A 26,922-nucleotide genomic window follows, 5' to 3' on the forward strand; every position below is an offset into this window, starting at 1 on the left:
TATTACAACTCTCACAATGTCAAAAATCATACATAGAAGAAATAGGCAAAGCTTAAACATTGTGGTACAGTTTTCTCATTTTAAAAACTGGAATAAGAATAAACCCATAGTTCATGGGAATGTTCTGAGCATTGATGATTATGAAGGGGTTTTTTTTTGGTATTTTAGTAAGGTCTATCTAGAAGGAACCCAAAATATTGTACATAGACAATATACTTGTACTTGCTTACAGTATATAAAAGAAATTGTCAAATAGAACTTACTTCAAAAATAATCTGTAATCGCACTCCCATCATCTAACCTGCATGTCAAAGCACTGAGATTTCTGAAACTATCAATTCCTTGCTCCAGTTTAAGTCATTTTCTTAATGGCTGCCCAGGAATTAACATCTTAACTTAAAAAATCTAGTTGCATTAATACCAACCAATGTCAATAGTATACAAAATCTCTGTCCCTCCCCTTTTCCATTAAGCTATTACTGTCATTCAAATTACTTCTTTATACATGATAAGCACATTAACAGTTTTAGAATTACTGCTTCATGCAGTTCTTTTAAATCAAACAGGAGAAGAGTTACAAAAATAACTTTACGCTGACTTTTATGTTTATCTATGCAGTTACCTTTACCAATACTGTTTTTTTAATAAGCATTCAACTTACTATCTAGTGTCCTTTCAGTTCAGCCTGAAGGACTCCTTTTGGTATTCCTTGAAGAGCAGACCTATACCAACAAATTCTGTTTCTGTTTATTTTTCCTTCATTTTCCTAATTTTTCCTTCATTTACGTTGGATAGTTTTGCTAGACACAGGATTCTTGGTTGACAATCCATTTTTTCAGCACTTTAAATTCTTGATCCCACTCTATTCTGGCCACCATGGTATGTGATGATAAATCAGCTAATTAATCGTATTCATTGTCTGAGGAGGCCTTACAAATAGCTGAGAAAAGAAGAGAAACTAAAGGCAAAGGAGAAAAGGAAAGATATACCCATCTGAATGCAAAGTTCCAAAGAATAGCAAAGAGAGATAAGGAAGCCTTCTTCAGTGATCAATGCAAAGAAATAGAGGGAAACTATAGCATGGAAAAGACTAGAAATCTCTTCAAGAAAATTAGAGATACCAAGGGAAAATTTCATGCAAAGATGGGCACAATTAAGGACAGAAATTGTATGGACCTAACAGAAGCAGATATTAAGAAGAGATGGCAAGAATACACTGAAGAACTGTACAAAAAAGATCTTCATGACCCAGATAACCACGATGGTGTGATCACTCACCTGAAGCCAGACATCCTGGAGTGTGAAGTCAAGTGGGCCTTAGGAAGCATCATGATGAACAAAGCTGGTGGAGGTGATGGAATTCCAGTTGAGCTATTTCAAATCCTAAAAGATGATGCTGTGCAAGTGCTGCACTCAATATGCCAGCAAATCAGGAAAACTCATCAGTGGCCACAGGACTGGAAAAAGAAGTTTTCATTCCAATCCCAAAGAAAGGCAGTGCCAAAGAATGTTCAAACTACTGCATAATTGCACTCATTTCACATGTGAGCAAAGTAATGTTCAAAATTCTCCAAGCCAGGCTTCAACAGTACGTGAACTAAGAACTTGCAGATATTCAAGCTGGATTCAGAAAAGGCAAAGGAACCAGAGGTCAAATTGCCAACATCTGATGGATCATAGAAAAAGCAAGAGAGTTCTAGAAAAACATCTATTTCTGCTTTATTGACATCTAAAAACATCTATTTCTGCCTCTGACTGTGTGGATCACAACAACGTGTGGAAAATTCTTAAAGACACAGGAGTTAGATCATCTCAACTGCATCCTGTGAAACCTGTATGCAGGTCAAGAAGCAAGAGTTAGAACTGGACATGGAACAACGGACTGGTTCCAAATTGGGAAAGGAGTATGTCAAGGCTGTATATTGTCACCCTGCTTATTTAACTGATATGCAAAATACATCATGCAAAATGCCAGGCTGGATGAAGCACAAAATGGAATCAAGATTGCTGGGAGAAATATTAATAACCTCAAATATGCAGAGGATACCACCCTTATGTCAGAAGGTGAAGAGGAACTAAGGAGCCTCTTGATGAAGGTGAAAAAGGAGAGTGAAAAACCTGGCTTAAAACTCAACATTCAAAAAACTAAGATCATGGTATCCAGTCCCATTACTTCATGGCAAGTAGTTGGGAAAACAATGGCAACAGTGACAGACTTTATTTTCTTGGACTCCAAAATCACTGCAGACGGTGACTGCAGCCATGAACTTAAAAGACACTTGCTCCTTGGAAGAAAAGTTATGACAAGCCTAGACAATGTATTGAAAAGCAGAGACATTACTTTGCCAACAAACATCTGTATAGTCAAAGTTATGGTTTTTCTAGTAGTCATGTGTGGATTTGAGAGTTGGACCATAAAGAAGGCTGACTGCCGAAGAATTGATGCTTTTGAACTGTGATGTTGGAGATGACTCTTGACAGTCCCTTGGACTGCAAGGAGATCAAACCAGTCAATCCTAAAGGAAATTAGTCCTGAGTATTCATTGGAAGGACTGATGCTGAAGCTGAAGCTCCAATACTTTGGCCATCTGATGGGAAGAACCAACTCATTAGAAAAGCCCCTGATGCTGGGAAAGAGTAAAGGCAGGAGGAGAAGGGAATGACAGAGGACAGGATGGTTGGATGCGATCACCAACTCAATGGACATACATTTGCGCAAGCTCTGGGAGATGGTAAAGGACATGGAAGCCTGCCGTGCTGCAGTCCATGGGGTTGCAAAGAGTCGGACATGACTGAGCAACTGAACAATGACAACAATCTTATTGAGGTTTCCTTGTATGTAATAGGTTCCTTCTTGCCCCTTCTAAGATTCTCTCAGTTTCTTTCAACAATTTAACCATCATGTGTCTAGGTGTGGATCTTTCTGAATTTATCCTACTTTAATTTCATCTTACTTTGAGTTCGTTGAGCTTCTTGGATATTGTACATTAATGTTTTCATCAAATTTGGGAGGTTTTCAGCCATTGTTCCTTAAATACTCCTTCTGCTCCCCTACTTCTCATCTTGGGACTCCTATTATATGTATGTTGGTACACCTGATGGTGTCTCACAGGCATCAGCATCTGCTCATTTTTCCCCCCACCCTTTTATTTTTCTCTTTGGGCTTCCCTGATAGCTCAGCTGGTAAAGAATCCGCCTGCAATGCAGGAGACCTGGGTTCGATCCCTGGGTTGGGAAGATCCCCTGGAGAAGGAAAAGGCTACCCAGTCCAGTATTCTGGCCTGGAGAATTCCATGGACTGTGTAGTCCACAGGGTCACAAAGAGTCAGACACGACTGAGTAACTTTCACTTTCACTTTTTTCTCAAACAGTATAATCTCAATTAACCTATCTTCAAGTTTACTGATTCTTAATTCTGCCAGCTCATATCTGCTGTTGAAACTCTTTAGTAAATTTTTAAAATTTCAGTTATTAAAACTTTCAACTACAAATATTCCACATGGCTCTTTTAAAAGTAATTTCTATCTCTTTATTGATATTCTTTATTTGACAAGATATTCACAAGTTCCCTTTAATTTAGATATTATTTCCTTTGACTTTATCTATAGTAGTTCATTTAAAGTTTTGTTTATAAGCACATCTGGGCTTCCTCAGGGACAGTTTCTATCAAATGCTATCTCCCTGTATATGTGCCATACTTCCCTGTTTCTCTGTTGAAAATTGGACATTTTAAAAAATGTAACAACTTTAGAAATCTGATCCCCCCTCCAAGTTTTTCTTGTTTTATTGTTATTGCTGCTATTTGTTTGTTTAGTGACATTCCTGGAAGAATTTTGTTAAGTCTGTATTCCCAGTCTGTGGCCACTTGAAGTCTCTGCTCAGTTATTAATAGCTTAGGGGTCAGCTAATGATTGGAGAGAGATTTTTCTAAAATGCCTTGTACCAACAGATCTTTCACCCTTTGCAAAGGGACCCCATGCGTGTGTTGGGACAGGCCTTCAATTGATCTGGCAGTTTACAACTCTGCCTTAGTCTTCATTTTCTGCTTCTGAAGATTTTAAGGTCAGCCAGAGGTGAGCACACAAGGCTTCCACAGGTTTTTCCTAGGCATACACCCAGCCCTGCACATGTGAATGGCCTTGTAGATACCCAGGAATACATCAGAATTTTTTAAAGCTTCCTATCTCATCTCTAGATCCTTCTTTAGAATTTTTTGACCAGCCCCTTCTTTGTGCCTCCTGGTATCACTACCTCAGGCAGATGCAATGTTAAACAATTTCCCTGAATGTTTTAAACAAATGCCCTGAGGATAAGACTTTTCCACTGAGAAAGGATGAGTCAGGTCGAGTCAAGACAAGCCTTGTGAATGGGGCCTTTCCATGGAGCTGCCAGATGGGTCAAACAGTTACAGTTCTATGGGAATAGGGATATTAGAGCAAGTTAAAATACAACAAAGTTCACTATTCTTGCTGAAAATCAGCTGTTTTTAATGAAAAAATAAATACTCCTCAGGTTATTAGAAGCCTCTGGTTAATTTCCAGAATTCCAAAACAAGTTGATTTTGAAAATTTTTGCCAGTGTTCATGCTGCTTTTTCATATAAGTAGATTTTCTGAGGTCCTTACTCCAATATTCCAAAATCCATTCTTTGAGTTTGAAAATCTTTCTGGAACTGGTGGTTCCCCAAAAGACTGTAACTTTCAGCTCCTAAAAGGCTCAGCAAAGAATATGGCATCCCTAGTGATATCTACGGAGAAGGCAATGGCACCCCACTCCAGTAGTCTTGCCTGGAAAATCCCATGGACGGAGGAGCCTGGAAGGCTGCAGTCCATGGGTTTGCTGAGGGTCGGACACGACTGAGTGACTTCACTTTCACTTTTCACTTTCATGCACTGGAGAAGGAAATGGCAACCCACTCCAGTGTTCTTGCCTGGAGAATCCCAGGGACGGCGGAGCCTGGTGGGCTGCCGTCTGTGCCGTCGCACAGAGTTAGACATGACTGAAGCAACTTAGCAGCAGCAGCAGCAGCAGCAGCAGCAGCAGCAGCAGTGATATCTACATGTACATTTCTAGGTTAAAGTATTCATGAACACCTATAAAATTAGAAGAGAGAAAATATGATCAACCTAGATTTACATTCCATTTTACCTTTGGAGACTATAAGGAAATATGTTTTTTGATAACAGACATGAAAACAAGCATTTACTCTTATCAACATTTGGCTACACTTAAGTATTTTTAAAATATTGTTTCTTTTTAAAGATTCACAAATTTTAATTTTACATTATAGAACATGAGAGACTGATTTATCCAAGTCATGGTAAGACTAAAGGCACAGCACCTAATTCAATGGCTAGAGTCATAACAGATGAAAGTTTACTAAGGAAAGGTCTCAATGTATCTCTTATATGAAATGAGGAAGATAGTAATTATAAGCTTTAAATCTTGACTTTTATAAAGAATCATAAATACTTTAAAAACTCATTTTAATAGAATGTTTGCTATTTGGTACAACTGACTATTTATTATAATGTTACCAAACCAAATTACAAGTAATGAAAGTGTCTGACAACAATGGTAACATTGTGGCGCCGTGCTTAACTGTTCAGTCGTGTCCAACTTTTTGCCACCCTATGGACTGTAGCCTGCCAGGCTCCTCTGTCCATGGGATTCTCCAGGCAAGAACACTGGAGTGGGTTGCCATTCCCTCCTCCAGGGGATCTTCCCAACCCAGAGATCAAACCCAGGTCTCCCACATTGCAGGTGGATTCTTTACCATCTGAGTCACCAAGGAAGCCCAAGAATACTAGAGTGGGTAGCCTATCTCTTTTCCAGTAGATCTTCCGGACCCAGGAATCAAACTAGGGTCTCCTGCATTGCAGGCAGATTCTTTACCAGCTGAGGTACCCAGGAAGCCCAATGGTAGCATTATCCTTATACAAAATTGTTGTTATTTAGTTGCTAAGTCATGTCTAACTCTTTTGCGACTCCATGGACCCCCTGCCAGGCTCCTTTGTCCATGGGCTTCCCTGGTGGCTCAGACAGAGTCAGACAAAGAATCTGCCTGCAATTTAAGAGACCCAAGTTCAATTCCTGTGTTGGGAAGATCCCCTGGAGAAGATAATGGCTATCCACTCTAGTATTCTTGCCTGGAGAATTCTACAGTGGGTTACAGTCTATGGGGTCACAGTGTCGGACACGACTAAGCGACTAACACAATACTAAATTAGAAAATGTCAAACATATATAAGTGGTTCATTTGGAGAGTTCTGAGGGTCCTGAATGAGTTTAGTTGCATGTATGATATGAAAACAACCTGCACATACCTTGTGTGTCTATGTCGTGGGGGGTATGGTATAGAAAATTTGAATGAACACATAAATCTTTCCACATAACTTCCTTGCCCCCCTTAAAGTAGCACCCAAAATTGTACATGGGACTTTGGGCTTCAGGGTCATGCTTCAAGGGCAGAGAGTCGCATTGCTAAAAGAAAAATGTCGAGTATCACTGACAATTTCTGAAACACAGTAACAGTGACTACAAAGTCATTAAAATCGTCTCCAAGAAAAGCAATTTAAATTGACCAAATCCTCAATATAGAGGAATTCACTCATAAAAATCAACAATGATAAGTAGTCTCAGTGCTATTTATGATGCTATCATCCAGTTTCACTGTTCTAGTCTATACATATTTTTATAAACCATCATGAACATATGACAAAGGTATATAACATGGTAAGTTTTCACTATGTATCTTCAGAATTCATGGACTTAGAATCTGCAACTTTAGGAATTTATGAGCAACCTTATAGTCCTTGATTAAATAATTTTTCATTTTGCCAACACATTAAAGAATTTGAATCTTGTGTACTTTAAGGCTAATATGTGTGAATGAGTTGCTAAGTTAGTAAGTCTATCCTATCATCCAATTATGCTTTGGATGTTTTCTTTGCATTGTAAACTACAAAATAAATCAGGAAGTTATTAAAAAATTGTTTTTTAAAAAAATGGCCCCTGAAATAAAGCAAATTTCTACTGTTGATGATTAATATAAGGAAATGGTTTAAGAGTCATAAAGCAGTGTTGGTTGTTAGCCAGAAGATATTAATTCTGGATAAGTTAAAGACTAATGTCTTCAATTCAGCTTTGACTCAGATCTATGACATAAACAAGTCTGCCATAAAACATTTTATGAGGGAAATTACATGCTAAAATATTATTTGTGCTTTCAGGATAATTCATAATCCCTTGGGTCAGGCTTCTTCAAATCTGCCTCTCTTCATCTAAATTTTATTAATGTGAGAACAGAAACATCAAGAATTTTCATAAAACAAACAAAGATATTCCTTTGGTTCATCAAATGTAGGATATTCAGTGTGTTTCCTGACTCTCCCAAAATACATTCTTAGGCAACAGATTAAACACTCTTGACTGCAGAAATATTAGGAAAGAAAGACACGTTTATGTAAACATATGGAAACCTAGAGTGTAAAACAAAACAGTAGAAAAAATAAGCAAATAGTACCAAATAGCCTTCCAAGCACTCTAATCTTTTTTTAAATTTTCATATTGATGTCTTAAAATTTTTTACTGGAGTATAATTGCTTTAAAATGCGGTATTAGTTTCTACTGTATATCAAAGTGATTCTGCTATTTGTATACATATATCCCCTCTCTTTTGGATTTCCTTGCAATTTAGGTCACCACAGAGCACTGAGTAGAGTTCCCCTTGATACACAGTTAGCTTTTCATTAGTTATCTAGTTTATACATAGTATCAATAGTGTACATATGTCAGTTTCAATCTCCCAATTCATCCCATCCAGTACTTTTCCCCCTTACTCCAATCTCCTATGAGAATGGAAGTGAAGTGAACTGAACTTGCTCAGTCGTGTCTGACTCTTTGCGACCCCATGGACTGTAGCCCACCAAGCTCCTCCGTCCATGGGATTCTCCAGGCAAGAATACTGGAGTGGGTTGCCATTTCCTTCTCCAGGGGATCTTCCCAACCCAGGGATCAAACCCAGGTCTCCTGCATTGAAGGCAGACACTTTAACCTCTGAGCCACCAGCGAAGCCCATCATCAGGTAAAAGATAAGCAGGTGACTAAAGTCTGTGCCATAACTCCTTGAGAACCATAAATACATGTTCTTACCCTCCTGCATACAGCTACATGTCAGTCCCCAAAATAACAAACAATATCAAATAAATCCACAAAGATCTTATGGTGTCAGTTATACACATAGAGAAAAAGATACCCACTTTAAGGTAAAACACAGGAAGGAGCACAATGGAATATCTCACTTATTCTCTGCTTTTAAACTGCCTAGAAAAACTAGAAATCTTTGAGATCTATCACTGCTCGGAATTCATCAGTCCAATTAAACAATGTTTAAGTACTCCTTTAGTTAACCAGTTTGAAAAAGCCTGAAAGTCATAAATTCACAACCTATCTACCACCATTACTCCACCACCTCCCCAAAATGCAAAACTAGCAGGACCAGCAAATAGTTTTCTAGATAATGCAAAATGGTTCAACACTGTTAGGATTTAAGTGGTCAAAATTCTATTATGCAGTTGCTACCAAGCCTTCAGATATTCAAGACTACTGCTTTAAAAAATGATGAAGCTCCACAGAAATACTATATTGAGGAAGGGGAAAAGAAGGATCTTCCTGGATTTGGGCTTCAATTTTGGGGAATGAGAGACTGAGAATTAAAAGCATTCAGATAAATACAACAACAATTCTGAGAACAGGAAAGCACCATTGACCCTGCTGGGTTGGTGCAGGTTATTTAAGGTAATAAAGGGTTAATGAATGGTTATTATGGGGTAGCGAATAATTATAACTCTTCATGAAAAAGTGAAAGAAAGCTTCAAGACTAAAACACTCCTTTTCTGTAAAAACTAACCTGAATTTCTCTAGGTTGAACCAAATAAAATACAGCAAAGGTTCACTTTAAAATTGGAATTTGCTTGTTCTCTTGCCACATCAAAATGGAGCCTTGGTTGTGCTCTAAACCATGGAGGCCACTGCCTATTTAACATGCCTATTGTTTGAAGCCTGTAAAAAATGAAACTGGCATCTAAGTCGTTCAGCCCTGTATAAACAAAATCACCTCTCCTTCCCCTGACAAGGAAGGGCATGCACCTTTGTTAATAAAGATTTTAAGCATACTGAGGGTGATCAAGGACCTTTGTGTGATCTGTCCAAAGAAATCACTGGATTCCATTTGGCCTCCTACCCTAACTGTGTGGCAGGGATCTGTGATCACCTACGTAGGCCAAAATCCATCCTTCTTCAAAAACATTTCACTACCACTATTTTCGTTTCACATCTGGTGTTTCTTCACCTCGCTATAGTAATAGATAATTCAAGTTACAGATTATTCATAATTCAAGGCTATGACGTAAGGGAGAGCTCATTTACTTATAAACATAAACTGACTACGTGGAGAACGCTGTTCATGAGCATTGTGCTCATGTTTTTTTTTTCCCTTTACTTCCTGGGTATGCTGGCACAATGTTCATGTTTATGTGGCTAAAACCTGTCAGAGACAGTCTCATAGTTTCAAAATAATCTCCTTATATTCTGAAATATATTCTAGAGAATAAAAAAAAGTGAGTTACTAAAATAAAATTTTACAATGATCACTGAAGAAGAATTTGGGGATTCTAAACCTGTAACCTAGTGTAATTAAAGACAAACTATCAATAAAAGACTGAGAATTTTGCTCTTTTGTCTTCAAAGGGCAATTGTTCAGCATAAAATAAAAATATGCTGTTCTATTATAATTCAGGAAACTATTTTAGAACTTTGTTTCTAAGTAATACTATAAACCCTTTAATGATTTTGCTTATATAGCTTGTGTCTTAACAGTTGTAACATTCTTGAGTAGGGCATGTTAAGAACCATAAGGAATACACCCACTAGACTAATCTAAAGCTAATTTAACAAATGACATCATTCAAGAGTTAGTACACAATCCCCCTGTAATTATTATAATTCCCAGTACCTACCTTATGTGAGTTACATTTGCAACATCCAAGTTAAATTTTCTTTATTAATTTAGGGAGGAAAAAAATGGCTTACAGCCATTTAATTCCATAATAATTAAAGTAGTTTATTTTTTCAATTACATAATATTTGTAGCTATTCAGTTTTCCCAGCTTCATGTTTAAGACACTGAAGTTTGGAAGAAAAAAAGAACACTGAACATAAAAGACACTTGGGCAAAGGAAGATATAACCAATGTTAATCTAACTGACTTATGCTGAATGTCTATTGATGAATGAAAGCACTTTGCGTACACAGCAGACTCCTACGTGTGTTATTTCCTAGTCTCTTGTCCAGGCTTCATGACATTCAAGACATTAAAGAAGCTGCTGAGGCATAATTAACTGGACAAAAGGGAAACTTTACCAAGAAAGAGGCAATTCACAAGCCATTAATAGTTTAAAATTGTCAACTGGCAGACTTTCATTTCCAAATGTTTGAATTATAGCAACAGTATCCTAATGCATCTCCTTTCTTGCTAGGATCTCCCCCACTTTAATCTACCTTTGCGGCATCCATTGACTATTGTCTAGTGCTCATTCTGACCTCTGTACCTTTAAATTGATTCTCTGTCTAGAATGCTTGATCTATCTACGAAAAAGCTCTACCCAGCCCGAATGCTACTTTGTCCATGAAGCCCTCCTACATAACCCCAGCTCACATTCATCTTTGTCCAAACTCCTCCAGACCTCATTGTTTCCATCATTCACTTGGCCATTAAGTCATATATGACTTATTTGTTTCTTGAATCTTGTCTTCTCAATATGACTGCAAGCCTTTTAAAGGCAGGAAGTATGGCTTATGCCTATCTTATAGATCACCCACCTGCACCCAAAAAGGAGGCTACCACAGTGTTCTGCCCACAACGCTTATATCACTTGTTGAATGGAAATATTAGAATTAACCATAATATGAAGAGTAGTACTAGCTTAGAATAAGAGATAAGTTTTGATGTAAAACATACTGTCTTAAGATAATGCTGGCAAATAAATATTGAAGCGTAAACAAATATTCATTTTTAAATATCTATAAGGGATAATCATGAAAATTCTATTTTCTCTTTTAGAAGTGCAAAGGCATCTCTAAATGAAAGAAGCTAGAAACTTCTCCAAAATACAAATTAATGCATTATAATTCAGTGATGCTATTAAAAATGTCTGCACCTCTGCTAATGACAAAGAACCTCATATGGTTGTGTAGACAACAGAGCAAATAAACAACTTTGAAAACCCCTGACTTGACCATATCCATTATTTCATAGATGCTATTAACACATTAAGAAGTGAGCTTTCCATTAGAAACAAGTATGTACACTATAAGAAGCCATTTCAAGAAGTGCTTAAATAGTTTATACACAAACATATGGACTGAAATGCCTTACTTATAATAGCCTATGAGGCAAGGTGTCTTCCAATTTTCAGTCTCTCTAGAAAACACATTTTCTAAGAAACATCAGGATTAACCGTCAAAACTAATGTTCTTCTTTAATGCCTTGGTCCCACCCTCCACCTTTAAAAGTGGGTGAACAAGGGCCAAACTCCTACCTGTCACAGATGTTTCTTTATATTATTATTAGGAAATTCATTAGAAAGCCCTAAAAAAATAGAAGATGAGATAATAACCCAAGAGGAAAGCTAGAAAATCAAGCTCTGTTTGAACACACGGAGTCAGTATTTGTTCTTGTTCAGTTGCTCACTCATGGCCAACTCTCTGTGACCCCATGGACTGCAGCATGCCAGGCTTCCCTGTCCTTCACCATCTCCCGGAGTTTGCTCAAACTCATGTCAATTGAGTCGGTGAAGCCATCCAACCATCTCGTCCTCTGTTGTCCCCTTCTTCTCCTGCGTTCAATCTTTCCCTGCATTGGGGTCTTTTCTATTGAATCAGCTCTTCCCATCAGGTGGCCAAAGTACTGGAGCTTCAGCATCAGTCCTTCCAATGAATATTCAGGACTGATTTCCTTTAGGATGGACTGGTTGGATCTCCTTGCAGTCCAAGGGACTCTCAAGAGTCTTCTCCAACACCACAGTTCAAAAGCATCAATTCTTCAGCATTCAGCCTTCTTTAGAGTCCAACTCTCACAACTGTACATGACTGCTGGAAAAACCATAGCTTTGACTAGATGGACCTTTGTTGGCAAAGTAATATCTCTGCTTTTTAATATGCTGTCTAGGTTGGTCATACCATTCTTCCAAGGAGCAAGCATCTTTCAATTTCATGGCTACAGTCACCACCGGTAGTGATTTTGGAGTCCAAGAAAATAAAGCCTCTCACTGTTTCCTTTGTATCCCCATCTATTTGCCATGAAGTTATGGGACTGGATACCATGATCTTAGTTTCTTGAATGTTCAGTTTTAAGCTAGCTTTTTCACTCTCCTCTTTCACTTTCATCAAGAGGCTCTTTAGTTCTTTGCTTTCTACCATTAGGGTGGTATCATCTGCATATCTGAGGTTACTGATATTTCTCCCGACAATCTTGATTCCAGCTTGTGCTTCATCCCGCCAGGCATTTCACATGATGTACTCTGCATGTAAGTAAAATAAACCAAGTGACAATATATAGCCTTGACATACTCCTTTCCCAATTTGGAACCAGTCCACTGCTCCATGTCCAATTGTAACTGTCGCTTCTTGACCTGCATACATGTTTCTCAGGAGGCAGGTAAGGTGATCTGGGAGTCCCATCTCTTTAAGAATTTTCCACATTTTTGTTGTGATCCACACAGTCAAAAGCTTTGGCATAGTCAATGAAGCAGAAGTAGACATTTTTCTGGAATTCTCTTGCTTTTGCTATGATCCAACAGATGTTGGCAATTTGATCTCTGGTTCCTCTGCCCTTTCTAAATCCAGCTTGAACATCTGCAAGTTTTCAATTCACATACTGTTGAAGCCTGGCTTGGAGAATTTTGAGCATTACTTTGCTCACGTGTGTAGTGAATGCAATTGTGCAACAGTTTGAACATTCTTTGACATTACCCTTCTTTGGGACTGGAATGAAAACTGACCTTTTCCAGTCCTATGGCCACTGCTTAGTTTTCCAAATATGCTGGCATATTGAGTGCAGCACTTTAACAGCTGCACTTTTAGGATTTGAAATAGCTCAGCTGGAAGCTCATCACTTCCATTAGCTTTGTTCATAGTCATGCTTCCTAAGGCCCACGTGACTTCGTACTCCAAGGCTCTAAGTGAGTGATCACACCATCGTGGTTATCTGGATCATTAAGATCGGTTTTGTATAATTTTTCTGTGTACTAGTAAAAGAAATGATAAATGCCAGGTCAAATACTAACTGAAATGCTACTAGCTTGAAATTTAACTTTTTTTTAATGGTTGTTTCTGCCTATAACGCCTTGAATCTAGTTTTCATAATTTTCAATAAGTATGGAAAAATAAATAATACTTCAAAGCTTAAATTAGGCTCTCCTGCATATAAGCTTCATGCATCTCTAATATGGGTTGGTAAGATGACATTTTAAAAGATTCCAACATTCCTATGAAAACTTAGTTGCTCGAGGTATAGAGACACTATTACATACCTTTAAAAATGAGCTAAACATGGTGCTTATAGTTAACAGTACTATACACTTAAAAATGTGTTGACAGGATTGATCATGTTATGTGTTTTTTATCACAATAAAAAATACTTGCTAAAATTGATATACATCTATATGATAGAAGAGGAAGTCATTAACCAAAAACAGCTGGTGCTTCAGTTATCTCTAAGAATGTAATGTACAAACTAAACCGACCATAGTGGGTCCTGTTAAAGAGACACTGGAGACAAGGTACAGTGAGCTGAGCATGCTAAGTAGGATGCCTTCATATGACTGCATTCTGCATTTAGAAATTACAGCTGGGTCTCTCCTTTCATAGTATCTGTTCCATAATCTTTGTGATGGAGAATATCTGTGAGCAAGCTATATAAAAGAAACTTCCTACATCTAAGGAGAGGCTATTAATACCTAAATACATAGGCCTAAAAATAAGACACATCTGAATACCTGAGGATTTATAACTATTCTCATTGACACAGCAAGGAAAAAAAAAAGGATTAATGACCAGAGAGCGGCTACATTTATCCACTTGGGCTATACTTAAGCAAAGAGTCGGACACAACTGAGCGACTAAACAAAACACTTAAGCTACTTGTCCCATGGCTCCCAAACTCACCCAGAGGCCTCAATGTGAGGACACAATGTGAATGATTATCAATGTGGTCTCTAGGGAGCACTCGGGGGGAGCCATACACAAGCTCTCTTATGTTGTTAAACGTCATGATATGCATCTGTGGCTGGTAGCCATCATTTCTTTCTAACCAGAGTGCCACCAACCCTTGGTCCTAAAGGAGGAACACCTAGGTTTGTATCATGTAAAATACGCCTCTTGTAGCAGTCCTGCTCCAGACTCGGCACTCGGTCCCTTTATCTGCCCTCAATCCAGGTGTCATCTCATTTGACAACAATCTTATTTTTTCTCCTTCCCTGATTCCCACATGCCCTCTACTCCTACCTCCAGCTCTATGTGACTCTCTTTCTCCACAGAGCCATGCTTTCAGTGTGAAAGGGTGGATTTCTGCAAAACAACTTGCTGAACAGGGCAATGGTTAGAGCAGTTTGTGGAGTGAAATATACCACAAATCACGTATCACCTCATTAGTGTCAGAGAAATAGAAAGCAGTATCATTCCCATTTGTTCTCATGGGTGGGGGGAGGGCATTGAATTGACAAGGGTGTGGGGCAGATGGATCCATGAATTGAACAAAAATTTTTAATCACTGACTGCCTGGCCCCCTACTCCTACCATCAAAGAGCTATTCCACAAATTCAAGTACCTGGCCAAGCTATTGGGAAGATTTTGTTCTTAATACAAAAGAAGCATGAGAGTTTGTTTGTTTTAATCATGGGGAATTTGACAAAATGTATTGAGAACAATAATCTAACATGGAAAAAAGGCCAGAAGACTTCATTAAATTCTTCTTTAGTGAATAAATCAGCAACACTGTCTTCCATTTACCATCTTTTTTTGAAAAAAGTGAAAAAAGCACCCATCATCTAAACACTTACCTCACTGCTGTTCAAAATCAGGACGCAGAGGGTATTTGTCTTACTACAATAAGGTATGCGCTTGAAGTCTAAGTTTTACCAGTTATATAACTTATTTGCACCCCAAACTACCTACACTTAACCATGTGATTTTTAGGCTACATAAGCAATACTAATGTCACAGAGAAGAAGCACATCAACGTGACTAGCACGGGAGCATTTCTTTGAGGCAGACACAGTGCGGTGGCCTTCAGGCTGACAACACCAAAGCTGATTTTTCATAAATTCTATACTATGAGAATGACTCAAAGATCCACCAGTGCCTGAAGCAAAGCTGAGAATCTGGTGTCACTACCTTGCAGCAATCTAAGATCTCACTATAAGATATGTTACTAGAATCGTGTGTAACATGCTTACAGAAAGTTTATGGAATGGCAAGGCGAGCTACATAGGCAGTTAGGTCAATCTCACTACTTTCCATTACTAGAGAGCTGGTCAGCATCTTCCGGCAGGATATTGCATAATACAGTCAACTGTGCTCTCCCAGCATTGCATGTGGCTTTGGGTCACAGTGTGGATTATCTGTAAAATGAAACAGATAGGGGAAAGGCAAGAATCATCAAGACTATCACAGACCTTATTTTAAAAACTAGAATTAGTAGGCCTGTACTCAAGCAGAATTTTTCACATTTGCCCATCCACTGAAGACTGCAAAGATCACAAACCAATATGGCTGATCCTTTCCATTGATAATAACTCTCTTTGATCAATAAGCAAGGATGCAAAACAGATCCAGTTTGATTCTTTACTTTCTAAGCTTGAGGACACAGGACCTAGAATCTAGTACCAGATAGTACTTTCTATCCTTCAGAAATTTCCTTTCATCCAAGACCTAAAATTACAAGTTCCTGAGATGGTCCTCCACAAGGCTCTATTTTGTTGAAAGTTATGCTATGATATACACATAAGGAAATTAAAAAATCACTGACTGCTTTCAAACTGATAAGCCTGAAGACTGAGAAAATATATAAACCTACAGTAGGGAAACCCAACATTCTATCAGTATTTCCACTGACAAAGCTGAAAACTATCACTGATCTCTACCCATTTCAGCAGCTCAAAGCTGCAGAGGGGGAGAAAGGGAGGTTGAAGAGATCCCAAGAGACCAACCAAATCCTCACAATAGCTCTTTGCTGCTCTGTGGCTGTTAATTAAAAAAGAAATGACATTTGATAACTGCCAACACCTGAAATATACATATTAAAAATCTGATTTCACCTGACCAATTATTTATTTCTAGAAGACTCCTGAGAGTCCCTTGGACTGCAAGGAGATCAAACCAGTCTATCCTAAAGAAAATCAGTCTTGAATATTCATTGGAAGGACTGATGCTGAAGCTCCAATACTTTGGCCACCTGATGCAAAGAGCTGACTCACTGGCAAATACCCTGATGCTGGGAAAGATTGAAGCCAGGAGGAGAAGGGGACGAAAGAGAATGAGATGGTTGGATGGCATCACCAACTCAATGGACATGAGTCTGAGCAAGCTCCAGGAGTTGGTGATCGACAGGGAAGCCTGGCATGCTGCAGTCCACGGGGTCACAGAGTCGGACACTACTGAGCAACTGAACTGCTCCCCTCCCCCACCATGTTTTTTAGTGGCACCACCATTCTCTTGGTTCCTCAGATGTATGAATTCTGAATTATGTTCAAAGCCTCTCTTATATTCACCTGCCCCAGCAATGGGAATTTGGTAGATTTTCCCCCCATAATGCCTCTTTACTCACATGCAATCACCTAATTTCAGGTCCTTGTCTAAAAGCTATCTCAGCTATCTTCATACTCAATCCAAATTCAATCAAACCAACATGTCTTCTACTCCTTTCTCTCAAATTAGATACAGTTGGGAATAGGTGAAAGGTGGAAGGAAGGTCCTTACACTTGAGATCAAATTTCACAGCAATTCCAACAGAGCTGTTGAACAAACTTTTCCTGAGCACAAGAATAGCTAGGCACAGAGCCAAGAAAAGAAGAGCCAATGATGGAAGCCAAAAAGCAGGTGAGCTGCAATCTTTCCACTCCTACACAAAACCTGGCCCTAGAGTGCGAGTCCCTGCATACACTGATAACTCCTTCCACTTCTTGATTTTCCAACCTTCCTAGATTCACAAACTATGTCCCTGGGGTCCATTCCTTGTGCCCTCATCACCTTAAGTCTAGCTGTTCTCTCCTACCTTTAGGCTCCTCTTCCAATTCATCCTACATTCTAGAGGACTCGTCTACAAATTCTGTTCCCTTCCTAATATGAAAAACTATAATCAGATCCAATATTTCTTATGCAGCATTCTCAGAGGGTTCCCAAGCCAAAAGGCTACTTTCCATTTCCTTGAAGTTTTATGATCTTAGAGACCAGAGCAAGGGGAGTGGTATGGCAAATGCTGAGTGTTTAAGTTGCTGACTGAAGACAGCTGCTGGGAATCCCCAAGTGCTGTGGCAAGGGGTGTGGCGGTGACAGCAACCGGTTTGAGAACAACCAAGTAAGACTTCTAGATCTACTGTTCACAGGCTCTTACCAATAATCTCTGTACTTCTGCCATTTAAAAACCTGGCTCAAAAGTTGTCCTCTCCCCACAGCCTTCTTCTTGGCCACTCCTTTACCCCATGTCATTACCATGCTCATGTACCGCATTTTTCATGCGTCTAATTCACCTATAATCATCTATATATTGCTCTGCAAGCATGTTAAGTATCATATCTTAAACGACACTGTGAGCTCTGTGAGGATAGAACTATTCTTCTATTTCTCTAGTTTCCAACCACGGAACTCAGCCAAGTGTATATGCTAATAAGAAAAAAAAATACCAGGTTTCCTCCCCCAGTGACATATAATTTCCACTCAGCTATTCAACACTAACATTTTTACAGGTGAGCAAGTTTGAAAGTATGGTACACTAAGAGCTGTAGAAAATACACCCACACTTGATAGAAAAGATGCCACTTATGGTTGGACCAAACATAAAATATGCCCCACCCAACCAACTAAATTATTACACCATACTTTTTCCTTTGGGCACTTTTCTTTCTGCTACATAAGCCTGTGGCTCATTTTTGTTCTTAGCAACACTGTAACTACAGAAGCTCAACTCTAAATAAGTTCACTGTTGGGAATCTACTCTTCCCACCTACACAACCACTGGCTTCCCACACTGTCTCCAGTGTCTTCTGAGCAACTGCCCAATTACTGATTGTGGAAAGACAGCTTACACACTGAAGGTCCATTCTTGGCAGCCCCTGGGTTTTACTGCTGGTCCTCATGCACTTAGCTTAATTGATTCAGAACAGTATCAAAAAGACATTATTACACAAGTTGGGGGGGTAAAAAGACTATTTAAGAAAATTTAAATGTAAGAGCCCTGGTCATTGTGCTGCTTTAAAACAGGCAAGCATGTGTGACATGGAGAGAACAGAAAAACGCCTATTGAAATAGGGAACTGACTAATTTCATTGCACAAGTTTTAGTGTTTCGCACATATACATTCTCAAAAAGATGGTCTGTTAATGGGAAACACAACTGACTTCAAAATTATAATAAACTGCAATAATAGGATATAGTGTTTTAACACAATTTCAAAAAGTGTACAATCTTTTAAAGACAACAATGTGAATGTTAGTCTGTTTCTGAGAAACACATACTTAGAGAAAAAAACAATATATGCGTGGGCTAACAGAGCAGTTTTCTCTTTCTCAGTAGTGGTCTTTCTTCCCACTGGACTTAGAGATCCTTCTCGGTTGCTATCGACTAACTGGGACCTGAATGCAGCACAAACACAATTCATAAGCACAAAAAATTATGAGCTAGCTTATCACTCCCTTTGGCCATATGGGGGAGAAGGTAAAATAAGCATCGAGTTTTCCTTTGTAACTAAATATACCTTGCCCTACATACACCTTCATGCATGGATGTAAAAATAATTTTGTAATTTATATTTCTATATCCTACCATTTCAGTCACCGAAGGTTTTTACAGCATAAATGACAACTGGGGGCATGCCCTGCTTTCTTTTCTATAAGATAGGACACCAGATTGCCTTCCAATGGAAATAGACCTTGTTGAAAAACAACCCATATAATACCTCCCAAAATGCTCAACAATTTTTCAGACTATTATTTTAAAAGAACTATACATTACGATCATTATGCTAGCATAGATAAGGAAATCTGTAATGGCTTAGTAGCATCATCTAGGAGACACACACACCTTCTGGCTATTTTGGTCAGTCTTCATCCAAAAGGGACTTAACAGAAATAGTCTGTGCTTAAAATGCTGATTTAATATCATTTTGACCTGAGCTGTATTATCAAATCATCTTACTAACATGGGATAGGATTGTTACTGTTCTAATGAAACAAAGTGCCTACCTCTCATCTCCCTACAGCAACCCAATTCGTCCCAAGCACACCAACAAATAGTAATTTGACTACTGTGACAAGACAAGAAAAAGGTAATTGTTCAAACACCTGATGAGGGTATCTGAAAATCTGCATGTCCAAGAGTTGATTTTTTTTAAATACATGTTGTTCACTGCAATGGGGGGAAACACACTTATTGATGTTTAATAGTAAAGTATCTTTTATGTGCTCTGGTTTATACAAAATATAGTACTGCATTAACTTCAAAGGTGGTAAGAAGATTAAAATAAAAGTTCATGGGATGTGACATGCAACACAGTATTAAAGATATAAGACTGAGCAATCCCAGTGCCTTAGCAGGATCCTTTTATGTTTCTTTGTTAATGAGGGAAATTCTTAAAATGCAATCCAGCAAGCATAAGTGTGAGTAAAAAGCTTTTAAAATCTTATTACAACATGTTATTTAGTGAGCTAATCATCAAAGCATTTTTTTTAGGGGGCTTTAGTTACTAAAATCAATAAAACTCACTTAAAGATATCATATCTGAGCTGCTTTTATTCCTAAAATGTGCTCCTCACATTTAACAATTTCTGGGGAAAAAAAACCTAAAATCATACAGCAGGTTTCCAGTTAAGGGTTTCCTCCCCTCAATCTCACCTCGGACTGAAACCATCCCAAGAACCTCAGACTCTTATTAGTATCTTGGCAGCATTCAGTCTCCCTGGTGTAAGTTAGAAAGAACATGATAAAGGATATTGGCATGGAAGCAGGAAGTTTTATATTGGAAGCTGACAGTGAAAAGTGCCATTCCCTTACAGTTGCTCAAGTACTTTATTCAGGTCTTCTGCTGTCGGAACCAGCGGGGCTCAACGTGTGGTCCTGGGAACTGTAGCAGCAGCATCACCAGGGAGCTTGGTTGAAATGCAAATTCACGGCCCCACCCCAGACCAACTGAATCAGAAACTCTGGGAATGGGGCCCAGCAATTTGTGTTTTAACAAGCACTACAGGAGCTTATGAAGTAAAGTTTGAGAACCACACCTCCCCAAACTTTTCCATGTGCCTAAGAGTCACCTGGGGAAACTTGTTAAAATGCAGATTCAAATTCGGCAGGTCTGAGCTGGGGTATGTGAGCCTACATTTTGAACAAGTTCCAGGTGATGTGTCTGCAGACCACACTGCAAGTGTTTTCCCAAACCGGCTGTTTACCAAAAATCACTCAGAAGGCTCATAAAATTCGAGTACCCAGGAACCACCCCACATCAAATTAATCACAATGTCAGGAGAAAGGCCTAGTCGAATACAACATACTGGTCCTCCGCCTCAGCTACCTGGAGAGATTCTAAAAATCCTGATGCCCAGGCCCTATCCAAGACCAATTAAATCAGAATCTCTGGGGTTGGGACCCAGGCATCTGTCTTTTTAGTAATTCTTCAGTGATTCCAATGTGCAGCCAAAGTTGAGAAGGACAGTTCTGGAGTAGAACTGGCTCAACACCTGGCACAGTGGATCCCTTATAACGTTCCCATCCATAAATGCAAAGCTCTGTGAGTTGTAAAATGCACCTAAAGTCGTGTTTTCTTTAAATCATGTTTTGAACCTTAGTTCTGTGGGCACATGTGGCTGTACAACTGAGACCAAGGATTCAGTCATTCATTCCTCACTCTGAACACAAATGTTACCTTTCCTCCACTGAACAGATTTCCATTCTCCTCCCAAGCCCCAGCTATGGCTACTTCTTAGCAATGAGGTAGGTACTCAAGGAAACAGCAGCAACAGTGTTGTGTTGATACAGTTGAAACAGCAGATACACTGTATCCATACAGCCTGCTCCTATGGTGACATCCTCCCAGCCAAACCTGAAACTGATAGATCGTGGAAATTTCTAATAACCTACTGGAGTGGAAGGGTCACTGATGAAACCAGAACTTCTAAGCCCATAAAAGGCAGATTTCACCAGTGACAGACATTTTGGCAGAAAGATCCTGGGAAAGGATGAAAACGGTGTGCTTTCCTATAGGAGGATGTGCCACTGTTGAAAGCAAGTCTTCCGGTGGACAGAGACAGGACCTAAACAGCACTGCTCATGACACCATGATACTAATAACTGTGGGGGGGAAGCAATGTATCTATTTATGTCTTATGGCCCCCAGCACCAAGCCACACTAACAAGTACACAATGCTATTAAATATGTAAAACAGAAAGAAAATAGGCGCTGGTTACTAAGGCACTGTCAAGTGATTCTAGTTCTTTTACTCCCATGATCAAACCCTGCTTTGAAGAAGTTTTCCTAAATTTTTCCACAGTCCACCTCCAAAATGACTTTAAGATAAAAGAAAATAAAGATACACTCCTCTTGCCACTTAAGTGAACTTCCATTCTCCTCTTGCTCATGTTCAGTGTCTCTTCTAAATTTGTTGTTTGGTGGAATACATGACACAGTCAAGGCCTGCTAAATGATAATAGTTATTATTCTTTCACCATTGTCGCAACATATCCACAGTGGTCAAAGGGTGTCTTATTTTTTCTGTTTAATTCCAAGAGAAAGAAATCCAGTGGGTGGGGTATTAGAGAAATAATATTTAAATATGTGTGCAAAGTAGCCACTCTTAAATGACACTTTCAAAAGCAGTTTCTGTATGAGCTGGTCAAGCTCACTTTCCTTTTAAAATTCTTGTTACAGTCATTCAGTTAACCCAAACTCACTTTAAAATGTGTGAAAATAGCACCTCCTGAAAGCGTGTTCGCATATGCTTTGGAGCAATGGAGCGTGAATAGTAAAACAGCCTTTGCCAAACTCATATAACTAAACAGGAGTGAATTTTTGCAGTCCCATGACTTTGCTGAGCCAACGTATGTATCATCCCAGGACTGGCTTTAATACATCATAGACATCCAAGAGAAGGCAGAAAAGTCACAAATAAGTGACTCAACCTAATAAATATTTCATAGACTTTTTTTTACATGGCAGTCTTTTTCAAAATGAATTCTACTTCTTAACCAAAAAGCAAATTGGCTAAGTACAGGTGTGGGTTTAGGATTTAAGCTTTTAGAATTGAAACTATGAAAGTTATCAAGATATGTAATTTGACAAAGTGTCAGTCTCTGCTCTTTCACGCATTTCTTATGAACCAATGCCCAAAGAGGGACCAGGTCTGAAAGAAAATGCACAGGCCACAGAAAAGTGGCAAAAATACAAAATGAAATACATTTCAAGTATCAAAGCCAAAGAAAAACAAAACGAATTTACAATTTCCAGGATACTTTATTGCAATTTCCACTTTACATATTAAATGAATATTTTTAGACTAGGCAGAGTGTTTATACTATCCAGTCGCAGTTAATCCCCTAATCTCACAAAATGAAAAGAAGCAGTTTTAAAAGAACATCAATTTAGGTACTTACGGTATGGGGACAAGGGGCACTTGTCTTAGCCAGAAAAAGGGTTGATGCTTTTCAGTATAAGTTTCACTGAAATTTTTCTCTATTATTTTTCCCATTGATGCTAAGTACTCATAAGTAAAACAATCACCCTTTTTGTCATTCTGCCCTTCCTTGGGCTTTACATTCTGTCTTGAGCATTTAACTCAAAAAGTCAGTTTACACTCAAGTGTACACATTAAAAAAACAACACATGCCCTATCTCCCACACATCCAAATGGACAGGGATTAGAATTAACCTGGCTTTTAGCTGTAACAGTTTTATTCTAAACAATTTCAACCACACATTTGAAGGGTAAAATAAAAGTACAAAACCGGAGGAAACCATAAAATTCCTACACACTTGCTGTTTAAATAGTTCCCGAATCGTCAAACCTAACATGGGTTTCTTAAAAGTGAAATCGACACAAAAGCGAGTGCACGCGTAATGTACAAATTGACAGTGGCTCTATGGGGACAGCTCTCTTTGAATGAGCTATTACCCAGACGGTGGAATTAAAAAAAAAAAAATCTCACTCTTTAAATGTGAGAGAGCCGGCGGTGCGCTTCACTAGAAACACATTTTAATGGGTAAGTTCGGGTAAAAATAGGTCCTAAGGGAACATGTGTTTTGACAAAAAACCTCTTCCCTCCCCAGGACACAAGGAAACCCGAAGGAAAAAGATGGGTAAGCTCATAGGCTCCGGAGCTAAGTTCCATCACTGGCAGAACAGAAGTTGGATAGTTGCTATTTTTTACGTTGCAATGGGATAGTAACGCTCCATGTGCATGGTACGCGGGGCGGGAACACCGGCGGGACTTCCACTGGGGGTCAAGGAAACCCAATACAGGAGAGGTCAACACCGTGAGGGACCCAGAGCTCCCAAACCCGGGAGATGGGGAGCCGGGGTGGCGAAGGAGAGGGTCAAAACTCCTCGAAGTTATCTCAAAGAGAAAGCGAACACCTCTGGGAGTCAGCGAGCCATCTCTCGCAGCAGCACCCCTCTCCAAGTGTGGGGCGCTTGCCTCAGAGGGCAGAAAGTGCGGGGTGCCCTTACTCAGGGAGAGTGGCTCCAGGGACCCGGGGCAGCCAGAGGGGCAGGGGCAGCGGCCGGCGGGGAGGCGGACTCGTACTTTGCCTCAACTCTGAGCCCCATCCCGAGCGCAAGGGAGAGGGCGGCGGAGGGCACGGTACTCACTAGGGCTCGTTGGTGAACCGGGGGGTCCGGGGCTGCTGGTATCCGTACAGGTGACAGTAGAGCACATCGAAGCAAAAGCAGCACATCTCCGCTGACACCACCATCTTCCGGGAGCCGGGCGATGAGGACGAGGAGGCGGACGACAAGGAGGGCGAGGGAGAGGTGGCGGCGGCCGGGGTAGAAAGTAGGGTCCCCACTCCGCAGCTCGGAGGGGGCGACAAGGAAATCCCCCCGCCGCCGCCGCCGCAGCCCTGGGGGGGAGAGAGGGTACAGCCGCTGCCGCTACCTCCTCCGGCTAGACCTCCTAGCCCGTTGAGCCGCGTACCGGCGCCTCCTAGTCCCAGCTCCCCTGCTCGGCACTGGCTCTCTCCACTGCAGTGGGAGGAGGAGGAGGCGCCACCACCGCCACCCGAGCCAGAGGGGGGCGAACTGGACAGTTTCTGCTTCTTCACCCCGCAGCAACCCGCCGCCATCTTGGAACGGTCTCCCCCACGCAGCGCTTCCGACCCATAAGTGAGGCGAGCTGGCGGCGGGGGCGAGCACGCTGCGGCCCCGGCCGCCGGGGGCGCGCCAGGGGCTCGCGGGCCACGCGCGCGCGCGCCGCTCCCTGGTCCGGCCGCCCGGCCACGCGGCCAGCCCGCGCGCGCCCCCGCCCCGGCGCGCGCCCCGCGCTTTCGCGGCTCGGCACCTCTCGCCTGTCCCGCCGGCCTCGCGCCTCCTCCTCCTCGGAGCCGAGCCTCAGCCTCGAGCCCCGCGGCCCTACGAGGATGAGAGACGGGAAGCCCAGTAGGAAGGAAAGAGAAGAAAGCGGAGAATGGGAGCAAAGGGAGGAAGTGGGCACCCCGGAGACGGAGGAGCGAAAGGGAAACTAATGGGAAGGAAGCGGGGAGAAACAAGAAAGTCCGAAGTAAGTATCCAAGTCCCAAAGTACGACTCAGTGACGGGCACTGCACATAGTGTTAGTGACACCTGAGCCAAATTAAGTGGAACCTGAGCCACCGGCCTCAAATACGCTAGGTTCTGAACTGCCGGAGTGTGATCAAGCAGGTGCTTGGAACTCCACACCTGAGATCGCCCCTTATGAATCAGTCGGGGAACGGGCCATACTGCAGTGACTCCATCTGAACACGCATATAATCTTTTTTCCAAGATTATGGTAAAAGAGACACACTCTGTCCTTATTGACAGACATTCCAGCCCAATCGACTCTATATATCCCCATGCGTGTTCCTCAACTTTCCTTCCTAGCCTCGTAAAGACCTTTAAAAGCAAAAAATAAAATCCTAACCAACACCTCACTGGTTCACAAATGTTCATTGTGGTCTGGAACTTGCACTGGTGGGTTATTGGGAGAGGGGATTGGCTTGGGAACAAAGCAGATTAGAAATATATCTGTAGTTAGCACAGATCTTACAGATAAACAGGGCAGGTAGTATACTTAGTCACAAGTTGAAAGATTTTGTTCAGGTATATGATGAGTTGTTAGTATTCTTTTAAAATTTTCTCAAAGAATGCTTGGATGGATGAGGAGGCGTTTGATTGAGTCACTCCCATTCTGGGCGCCCAAGACAATAATCAAATGTAAAATATTCATAGAAACGAAACCTCATAGAAACAAAGTCTAAGCTTTTTGTGTTGTGTCTATGCCTTGCCAAAACATCTAGACAAAGTGAGGTATCTATCTGCATATTTGGAGGCATCAGAGGATTGATCGATTTTGTCACCTTTGAGCTAAATATGTGATATCTTGCAGATAGGTGAGGGCTGTTCATTTCACTCCAGGGGAAAAATAAGTCAACAAATTTTGAGCCTCTGTGTCTAGTATGTTTATGACACTGTTATTATTTAGTCACTAAGTGATGTCCAATTCTTCTGTAACCCCGTGAACTGTAGCCCACCAGGCTCCTCTGTCCTTGGGATTTCCCAGGCAAGAATACTGGAATGGGTTGCCATTCCCTTCTCCAGGGGATCTTTCCGACCCAGGGATCAAACCCACATCTCTTGTGTCTCCTGCATTGGCAGGCAGATTCTTTACCACTGAGCTACCAGGGGACTTGTGTTGAAATCCAGGAACTATTCTTCCCCACTCTAAAAGTTTATGAATTGAGTCAGATCTGTGCACCTAATCAGATAAATAACTACTATTTATTGAGCACTTTTTGGGTGCCAAATGCCATGCCTCATCTTACCCCTGCTGCTGCTGCTGCTAAGTCGCTTCAGTTGTGTCCGACTCTGTGCGACCTCAGAGACGGCAGCCCACCAGGCTCCGCCATCCCTGGGATTCTCCAGGCAAGAACACTGGAGTAGGCTGCCATTTCCCTCTCCAATGCATGAAAATGAAAAGTGAAAGTGAAGTCGCTCAGTCGTGTCCGACCCTAGGTGACCCCATGGACTGCAGCCTTCCAGGCTCCTCCGTCCATGGGATTTTCCAGGCAAGAGTACTGGAGTGGGGTGCCATTGCCTTCTCCATCATCTTACCCCATAACCCTACAAATAATATATTATGTCATTTGATCTTCACATGAGGTTGAAGAGGTTGCTCATTTACAGATGAGGAAATTGAACCTCAGTAGGAACTTGCCCAACATCACACACCTATAAAGTGATGGATTTTAATGTGAACATGTCTGACTCCAAAAACCATGCTGTTGTGCTACACTGCCTCTCAGTACTTGTGTAGGATAAAAGGCTAGAGACGGATAAAAGATGGTGACATTAAGCTACAGTAGGTGGACTGGAGGTTAAATAAAAACAAGAACATCGTTTTTATGGAAAGATTAGAAAACACTGAAATA

The 26,922-nt window shown here is 40.6% G+C and overlaps 1 protein-coding gene across 3 annotated transcripts in view; it reads right to left on the minus strand.

Moving 5' to 3' along the window:
* Positions 1 to 24,695, minus strand: part of AMMECR1 (AMMECR nuclear protein 1) — a 114,130-nt gene extending 89,435 nt beyond the window's left edge. For 2 of the 3 annotated variants that reach the window (XR_011463189.1, XM_005905775.2), the window contains exon 1: positions 24,128 to 24,673. Coding sequence is in view for 2 of the 3 variants with exons in the window: in XM_005905775.2 (XP_005905837.2) it covers positions 24,128 to 24,600 (473 nt within the window). In the remaining variant the exon portion in view is untranslated. Of the gene's footprint in view, positions 1 to 24,127 lie in introns of all 3 variants that reach the window. The other variant, XM_005905776.2, reaches the window with a different exon arrangement.
* Between the last annotated feature and the right edge of the window lie 2,227 nt (positions 24,696 to 26,922).

The sequence above is a fragment of the Bos mutus genome, chromosome X, assembly GCF_027580195.1.
Source record: "Bos mutus isolate GX-2022 chromosome X, NWIPB_WYAK_1.1, whole genome shotgun sequence".
NCBI lineage: Eukaryota > Metazoa > Chordata > Mammalia > Artiodactyla > Bovidae > Bos > Bos mutus.